At 32.5% G+C, this 10,205-nt stretch overlaps 1 protein-coding gene across 1 annotated transcript in view; it reads left to right on the forward strand.

Moving 5' to 3' along the window:
- Positions 1-10,205, forward strand: part of LOC111049725 (lutropin-choriogonadotropic hormone receptor) — a 68,990-nt gene that overhangs the window by 34,420 nt on the left and 24,365 nt on the right. Inside the window, 4 exon segments of the mRNA XM_039427064.1 lie at positions 234-302; positions 2,502-2,576; positions 3,895-4,012; positions 6,237-6,329. Coding sequence (XP_039282998.1) covers positions 234-302; positions 2,502-2,576; positions 3,895-4,012; positions 6,237-6,329 — 355 coding nt within the window.

Consider the following 10,205-nt stretch of genomic DNA (forward strand, 5'->3'; position numbering starts at 1 on the left):
GAAATTTGTCTTTATAAACAAATAATTCTGAAAAAAATTGAGTAATATTTATTTTGCAAGTCATTGAGTTATAATCAAATAGAGGAAATCGAAGCGTTTGCTTTCCACAACAGCACTATAGCTACTTTGTAAGCAAAAACATATTGTGTAATATTTATGTTTGCAGGTGGCGAAACTTTTCTGTATAAACCTTTAATTCTCAAAAAAAAACTGTGTAATATTTATTTTTGCAGGTCATTGAATTATAATCAGATAGAGGAAATCGAAGCGTTTGCTTTCCACAACAGCACTATAGCTACTTTGTAAGTTCTCAATGAATTCTCTTTGTTTGTTATCAAGTACTTTTCAAATTTGTAACTGCAACATAAATGCATGAACAGATGATAAATAATTATATAGGTCGATTTAAAACAAGCATGCGAAATTGATGAATAGTGTAGATAATAATAAGATCATTCTCTTATTCATCGAAAACTATTCGAGAAATGTATGTGGACAAGTGAAAATGAGAATTTTCAGAACATAAAGGGTGAGTTAAGCTCAACGATTGGCCATTAGCTGTTGACCAATGAAGGTTGAGCTGTACTGTCATTGGCCAAGGCTAGACACGCTAGTTGTTGATTCTTATATGGTCATATTTGGATTTTTTGGGCGTGTGTCTAGTCTCGGCCAATGACAATACAGCTCAACCTCCATTGATCAACAGCTATTGGCCAATCGCAGGTTTTCACCCCCACCCAAATTGCTGATCAATGTTTTAGATTTCAGTCTACTAAAGACTGATAATGGTTTCAAAACCGAACTAGTATCTTAAATTGTTTCAATTAATTTGTGGTTTTGACAAAATAACGTCCTTCCATTTAAATAAGAGTTCATTCAACATGTGAAGAAGAAGAATTCATTTTTTCTTTTAGAAAAAACTTTGTACTTCTCACAGATAAGAAATTGAGGCTGAGAAGGCATTTAAAATATTCATATCATAGTGTAATACCAGAGACAAATAATACAGATTAAACCGTATCTTTACTTTATGGTAATACTTTGGATTAACTATGTTGAATGAAAAAGATACATTAATTATGTTCTATAATAATTTCAATACTTCAAACCTTGAACAGATCTAGTTGTATTCTACATCCTACAGGTTCATGACACGTAATTACGAAAAGTGTGAAATTATGTTTCCACTTTGCTCTTTTTCAACTGTTCAAAATAAATAAAAATCCAATATTTTACATGCAATTAGAGGGAATCTTTGAATAACTCTAAAATTCATTGAACTTCTTAGGGAAGTAGGATATAATAATAGTCCAGGCAATGAATGCTCGAAAAAGGGTATAGAGGGAAAAGTTGGGAAGACGATTTTTGACCCAACAGTTCTGTTAAGGGTAGTAAGGAGGTAAATATATCAAAAGTCCCCACCCTTGTGTTGAAGAGTGGGGGTGGTTTTTTGGTTTCTCGCATAAAACTCGAAAACTATGTATCCTGAGGACTTGACTGTCACATAACAAATTAAAGCTTACATAATTTTCTACAATATTCATTCCACAACTTTCTTCATATCTCTTCTGGTTTTCGAGATATGATCTTGAAAGTGTGATAATTTTGAAAAAGACATGTTTGCCACAAATTTATTTTTATTTTTTCTCTTATAACTTTTCAAAAATCGATGGAAAAAATCCATGTTGATAATGAGCTTATAAATCATCGAATTCTCTTCAATTTGATGTATACTTTTACACTTTTACGAATTTCCCTACACCTTTTGGAGCAGCTTTAGTGTTGAGTGTGAAATCTCCATTTTTGCAACAATAGACCAATTGACAAAGGAATTTGGAGGGAATGTTTAAACAAAATTTTCGACTTTGCAGCTTTGTTGAGACTAGTTAGGAGGAGAACATATGAAAATTCCCCATTTCTAACTCATGTGCTAAGGGGATGAGGGTGGTTTAAAAGTTGCATTTTACAGCGTTTTACTTCCACGCTCATATCTTGAGGACAATGCGTTCAACCGACATAACTAACTGTTTAAAAATGAAGCTTGATAAATTCTCTAAGCTTTTTGTTCAATGCAATTTTGTGATATTCCCAACAGTTCCCGAGATATTCGCTCTTGAAGGTGTGTAATTGTTAAAATAACAGGTTTTTATGCAATGATTTCCTCTTTAAGGGCTTATACCTCTCCAACAATGCATCATACAAATGCATGCTTATCGTAGGTTCGTAGAGCATTGAATTCTCTTTGAAATGATGTATTATTCCACTAGTCCAAGTTTTCTTCTCATTGTTATAACAGCTTCAATGTAGGGGGTGAAATTCTCATTGCGACTGTGGGGTCAAAAATTGTCTTCCCAACTTTTCCCTCTATAACCTTTCCTTGACTGGGCTATAAACAGTTCCTGGCGGTTGTGAATTCTTAACACTCAGATCCATGAGTTCAGATTCAGATGCGTAGAGTCTAGAGTTCTCCATCTTATTCAAATTTCGTATCCATTTTTCAGAAGTTTAAAAGGGAACCGAAACCTGCATATATTGAGTGAAGATTCATTTTCTGGATTGAACAGCCTTCGCAAACTGTGAGTATAGGTAGTTGTCGAGATAGAGAATTTTAGCGACAAAAATAAGTCTTTTTTTTGTGAGTTATAGATAGGCTATATTCCATATAGGACTAACGACATATCGTCTACTATACAAACGATATAAATGTGAAGGAAAATTTCTTTCTTATTCGATAAGAAGTCAATATCAGATTCTCATTAATCAAATTAATTTCTAACGAAAATTTCACCAATAATTATTGAACATTTTCCAATTTCCCTCTTCTTACCATAAATCATACCATTATTGATTCAGTTATTAAGCTTTACTTTACAAGTGTAGAAACTATGTGATGTCAATATTGGAACATAACTTTGCTACTAGAAACCTGTCGATTTGTTATTTTGATTCTGAAATTTAGATTATCACTTAAGAAACTCGTTCTTGGCTTTAAGAATGAAACATAAATAAATATTGAAACTTCCACCTGGATGGAGAGTAAAAGTGAAGATTTGATTTACTGATATCTGATTTTCAATCTTATAAAGAATTCACTGAATAATGAACAAGTGGAGAAATAATCGAGACGAGGAAATAAGATTCTCAAAAAATGTATCATGTTTCTAAATTTTAACTAAAACTAATAGTCAAATATGATATCAATTCATCTATTTATTAATACGCATAAATCACAAATATCATGAATTATACGTGGTTCTATGGTTTATTATGAGTTATAACATTATTACATAATATATTATATAAGTTATGAGTCTTACATATTCAATTAGTTACTATACATACAAGTTACTATAATTTAGATAGATCCTACTCTATCTCAATGGAGAGAAAAACAGGCTCAACCCAAAACTGCTTGTGTCAACAGAAATATTTTTTGTTATCCTGAAGAAGTCAGTTCAGGTCGCATTCATAAATATCAGTATCAGAGTCAGCGACCGGTACCGTACAGTGAAAATATTATTCCCATGACCTGTAATGAGACTATTCCAACTCAGCCCGGCCTAGGAAGTATGAATAGTTCTATTAGGACTTATAGAAATAATATTCTCACTGTACCTGACACAGTAGTATAATGGGCATAATATCATAATAGCCATACATAAATATTAGTTAAGATATGTGGGAATCCGCCTTCATCCATTAGTTTCAGTTTTAGTTTCAGGTTTTTAGGTCTTCACCGCAGTCAATAGACTGGGAATTGTCCCTTGAGTAGGCTACTCTTATCTTTGTCTATATTAATACGGAAATTTATGTCATATCATTCTGAAACCCTATATGCATGACAAATGGTGCAGTAATTTGAAGAGTTTTGTTGGTGTGTTATGCTTGCCGCAGCGACTTGTCGGAAACGGCCATCACTTTCCTGCCGACTTTGGGACTGCGTGGCCTGGATGAACTCAGGCTGCAAGGTACCACCTCGCTCAAGGTTTTTCCATCCGTCTATAGCTTCGACGTAAGAAGCGATAATGCCAATAGATACATGTGTCTTTGTGTTGTGTTCGATGTTAGTCAGCACCGATAGCAATTAAATTGTCGGTTCCGGAAATAATTTCAAGAGAAAAGCATACGATGGGAAGGCCTTGTAAGTGATGAACGGCGAAGGGCGAAGGTATAGCTTCAAGGTTGACAGTATTGTAAAGAATGTGCAGTTTTCAAATTTTGAATGGTGATGCACATATTGGAGTAACGAAGGTAGCTTGAGAGTATTGTTAAGAATGGACAGTATTTAAATTTTAAATGGTGGCGCAGATATTGCTGACCGATCAAGATACGTTTATCATTTTCAACACTTTCAATCTTTAAGCTGAGGTACTTTCTAAGCTCCACCATGTTTCTACCCTTATTAGGCCATCCCTCCAATCCTATACTTTTCTCTTGAAATGTTTTTCTAAACCGACAATGTTTCAATACTCTTCAATGTTTGTTTCCATTACGAGCTGCTTGTTAATAATCGAACAATTAAATTACGACATACCAGTCAAATATGACTGCCATTTGACTGCTATTTCGTGATTTAATTGTTCATAATTAATGTTTCAATCATACTGTTCACCAAATTACAACCGGTACACCAAAATACTGGAGTATCTGTATCACCGGTATAATACATCTGTATCTATAGCCCACAAACGATAACCTTCACCCACTCTTGTTAACTCGATTCCAAATTTGTTGAAGATGTCATAACAGTTTAAATGAAGTAAAATTATGAACAAAAATGAATGCAGTAATAAGACAGTAAAAATTTGAAAACTTCAAGTTCCGTGAATTCTTTTTAAAGAGTAGGTTCCATTCACACCCATTCCATACGTCTAACCCGTTCCTCGCATCGCAATAAAATCATCCTGGAACGAAATCAACAAAAATATCTTCGGTTCAACATGATGTAATGGAATTTTATGGAGAATCTACTCCATCCGGAAACAAGCAGTCTTCTTTTAAATTATTGGAATATTCTGAGAGAAAAGAAAAACTGATAATGCACTAAACAATCCTCATCTTTTTGAGTAAAAGTTTTTGCCTAATTTACAAGCATCTACATTTACATTTTGTTTTTGATGAATGAATGACTTGAGAAGGAAAATGTGATGATTTTTCGCGTGATCTTTTGGATTATCTTCATTCAATATTCAAATATCAAATATCCTTATGTCCTTATATTTTTAAATATCCTTATCAGAATATTCAAATATCCTTTATTCATGGAATTAGTAAATCGCTTGACAAACAAGGCCTTTCTAATCAAATTTCAACGTACCTATTATAATAATTATAATATTATGAACTTCAATTTGTTCTATAATTACTTATATTACTAAACTCGAATCGTTCAAGGAATGAGTTGTTGCTCATTCGTTGATCTCAGCCATAATTTTATAATTTATCAGTATTTATTGTTCAAATAATTTTTTATGAAAAAATTCTAATCGATTTCCATCGATAAGTTCACATTATTTTAATATTCCTCCATCTATTTTCAAGTTTCTCACCCTGACTCCATTGTTTCTTAATCTTTCAACATCCATTCCTGAAAAAATAGCTGCATGCTTGTTATTTCAAGACCCTTTTATCTGCTTCTATTATAAAATATTCTATCTTACAATAAGGACCGAGAAGAATATGAAAATTGATGTTTGCTAGATCAACTAAAAACCTGCAGAATTCTATATGAATTCTGATCCAATCCAATGTTGATAAAAAATATCCAATGTTGATAAAATATAGGAAAGATGATAGAAAAGTCCTATGCCCGGTTTCACCAAGCCGCGTACGATTTTCAAGTGTGCACAGGAATTATCTAGTAAATACTATTTCTATAGAGATCATGCAGTATAGGTATTCCGGTGCACTCATTGTGAATCGTACCTGATTTGAACATGCTGAAATGTATGGATGTTAAAATTACCCTGCTTGGTGGAACCGAATATTTACTCATAAATTCAACGCACATTCACATATTGCCTACACCAATATTCCTGAGGGATATTGTGATGAATAGAGAAATTAATGACTCTGGAAAACAGCCAATTTCAATTTGAGAAAAGCTCTTCATTTCAGTACACTGCTGAATTTGTAAGAGCCCTGTAAATTAGTATCAAATATAACAATTTATAGAAGAAGAATAGCGAAGATTTGGAAGAAATCAAATTAGTGAGATGAAATTTTTGTTTGTGCAGTCGCTGAAAGACGTCTACCTAACATACTCCTGTCATTGCTGTGCATTCCGCTTCCCAGCTAGACATGACCCAGCAGGCTTCAGAAGGCACAAGGTATGCCACATACTGTATTCAATATTATATTGATCTCCTATACTACACCTTTTCCAATTTTATTTCAGAAAGTATCAAGTTAATTTGAGAAAGTATCAATTGTATTTGAGAATAGTCACTTGAAATTGAGTGAATGTCAGATGTGGATGAGAATAGTCAATAAATTGTATTATTGGGGAGTCATCACATGTAATTGAGAGTAGTGAATATTGTATTTGAGAAAGCGTCAAATGTAAATGAGGAGATATCAATTGAAAATGGGAAAATTCTCCAATTGACATGTCGTGACTCTTCTGTAGCCTACAGTGCAGGTTTAATTTGAACAGGAAAGGATACTGTACGTACACAGTATTCCAATTACTACCATAGTCTTTGCATGGCGGGAAATAAATATTTTCAATGGTGGAAGTGTTTCCCCTGTAGCCTACTGTTCACGAATGATTGATGAAAATTATTTCTATGTATGAATTGGTGTGCCGGGCACTCTCTTTAATTCAGGCCTTTTCCCAAGTTATAATAGTAAATTTAATACGCAATAGACTAGAGCCATTATTGTAAGTGAGTTAGCGAAATAAATTATTTTCTCTCTCTATTATGAACGGCCATGACTTCGAGTTTCCCATGATAGATATTTAAAAATTGTGGCTCCGAGTCGTCGAGGAATGTAGATTATGGAATTATCTCTAAAACTTAGCCTTCTTGTCGCGACATAAAATGCGATAAGTTGGAAAACAGCAAGCATTGAAATTATAACAAACTACCGATTTTGCAGTTACTATTTGGTCCAAAGGCTGTAGAAGCCACGCGACGATTGGTCAAATTGATTCCATTCGCCCAATAGGAGACCTGTTTCTAAATACAGTAGTGGGGATTCCCCAGTCGAGAGACCAGATTACGTTCCGGAGGACACTTTGCTAGGAGCACTACGAGAGTAAAGATGTAGTCACTATGTTTCCCCCTTTTTGGGCAGGTTTATAAGTTTATTTCAGTAGTTAATGTGGGAGCTAGTTTTATTTTTTATTAATGTTTAAATTACTAGTAGTGCCATGTCCTGAAAGGTTTAATTGTGTTTCTCATCATGTACGAATAATTGTTTCTTCAAATAACCGCTAAGGTACGTAAACTAAGGTTAAAATATAATTTAGGGAAATTAATTAAGTGAAACTTCAATCAAAAGATTTTATCAACAAAGCCTGTTATTTTTCAAGTTAATAATATTGATTGAGAATAATCCTTTTGATTTTATTAGTGATGGAAGATAATTATAATTTTTTTTTCTACAGAAGTATAGAAAGCTTTCAGTTACGTTACGTTTGAGTTATTGTTTCTGGAGATATATTATCGTAGAGTATTGCTGAAAGTCAGGAAGATAGCCTTTAAATTGGAATGAAACTTTTAAGAATTTTTCATATTGAGTTATGACATTTTTAATTTATATTTTTCAGACTCTGTTTTCTTATGTCATTAAGGCTTTTGAATGATTTAGTAAATTTTTTATGATAGAAATCTTAATAGATGAAGAAGAAAGTTTTTCTTCTCCAGGAAATTAATATTAATGAATGTTCAAATTTTAATACAATTTAAATTATTTTCTATGTGTCTACTAATTTTATTTAATTAAAGGTAAAAACCTAAGCACAAAATGAATCTTATAAGGCAAACATTATCTTTCCTTAAAGTGAAATTTTCAATATTTTTTTCTTTTATTGTGTTATAAAGTGTCTTGTTTTATTAGGTGATAAATTCATAATTTCAGTTGATACTAGTTTTTGGACTTGTATTTGTAGGTAAATCAAATCATAAACTCTGGAATGTTCATTTTTAATTAAGGTTCTGAGCAGTTTTGGGCGAATGCCCGTTATTTACACTTGGATTGCGGCCTATAGTTCATAAATAATAAATAAAATAAATGTTGGCTGGCGCACAAGTTTCCAACAATACTAGCCGAGCTACTATATGAAAAATTATATTTGATTTCGCAAACCAAACGAAAAATATCATATAAGTTAGCATCATTTCAATTTGAATTATTTGTGAAGAAAGATCCATTAATTCTGATAAAAAGAATCAGTAGTTTAAAGATAAAAATCTATATAAAATGAGGATTCAAAGAATGAAAGAATTTAATTAATTGTAATCAATAGATAACTCCTGTTTTAGCTTTTGATGAATTGTAGGAAGAGTTAGAAATTAATGCTGTAATACATTTATTTACAGCGGTTCATGTGTGTTCCCAAACCAACTTCTTGTACTACCACCCCTTTGGTTCCGCAACTTTATGTAACACCGCTTCAAGACACCCGTTCAGACGACAGGTCTAGGGACGTAAGAGGACGTCGCCGTCAAGCCAAATTCAACCGGTAAAAGCTCACCGCCAAAAACAAGGTACTGTAACCCCGACGATAAAGCAACGTACAAACCAACGAAAGTGCAGTGTAGTGAAACAAAGGTTCATTCGAGAATGTCAATCAAAAGTGGGGATTCAAAATTATTGAAATGGGTTATATGGGTTACTATCGACGAAACTTGGGTTCAACGGGCTTTTCTTTCTTGAGTAATTTTATGTTGAAGTTAATTATTTGTTATTTGATGACTGATATTGTTTGGTTTTGTGACGTATTGCTATCTAAACGGGGATAGTAATGCGCCCCCGAATCAGATGAAGAATGTCAACAAAGTAACATGAAATTGTTGTTTCTGTTGTTCGATTTTAGTTGCCAATGTTATTGAAGCTGTTTGTATTTTTTGTTTAATTATTTCAAAGTGTAGTGTTATTCTATAGTATAAACCTATTAAATCAGGCATGGCAAGATTAATTGAAGTTTTCTTGACTCTAGCCCGTTCACCTGCATGAATTAGGTATAGACTCAGGTATTTTATAGATGTGCCGGCCTATTTCTAAATTCTAAATTTTATTCAAAATTATCTTCTTTGGCACATTGGCAACGCGACTTATGTCTCCAAACATTTTGTGAAACATTGCACTTGATAGAGATCAAATTCTCTATAATATGTTTACAGCGCAATTGGACTTCATCATCAATCAATTGAATCTCTTGATCAAACAATTGGGAAATTCTTCAATTTGTTTTTTAAGCCTAATGTGGGCTTGAAAATAATGTTTTATTAAAAAACTAAACATTTTATTAAAATATTAAATTATCATATTATTTGATATGAGTACAGTTATGAAAAATATAAGTACTGGAAGTACTGGTTTTTTAAAATCATTTCTCAATTACAACTGACAACTTCTCGATTTTAAATCGTATGTTCTCAAATCGAAATGATACTTTCTCAAATAGAATTCACTATTGCATGAAAATGTTTTCTCAATTACAAGTGATGACTTCTCAAATTCTCAATGACTTCTGATGACTTCTCAATTCTCATTTACATCTGATGTTTTCTCAAATACAAATGACTATTCTCAATTACAATTGATACTTTCTCAAATACAGTTGGAAAAGGTGTAGAAGAATTTTCATAATCTCAACTACAGTAGATACTGAATTCCCAGAAAATTTGGACTGCTGGAGACTTATGTTGTACGACTCATTTTCACATCTGTATTATAACCGTACAATAAGAAAAGTTGAATATTATTGAAAGCATTGATCACGTTTCTCTGGTGGATTTTATCGCTAACCAACCGAAATCAATAATATTGAACTGATGGAAAATTTATAAGATAGGAATAAAATGTGAATTTTTATATGATTTTTTTAGATTGAGAGTAGTTGTAGTAGTCGTTATTTTTTGAGATTGAGAGAACTTGTCATTGCTAGAAAAATATTAATCTCTATAATTCTGTTGTAAAATTTCCATTACTTTTGGTTCAATTCGATACTCATTTACTCGAGTAACATAGTTGGA

Source organism: Nilaparvata lugens, chromosome 4 (genome assembly GCF_014356525.2).
Source record: "Nilaparvata lugens isolate BPH chromosome 4, ASM1435652v1, whole genome shotgun sequence".
Classification (NCBI taxonomy): domain Eukaryota; kingdom Metazoa; phylum Arthropoda; class Insecta; order Hemiptera; family Delphacidae; genus Nilaparvata; species Nilaparvata lugens.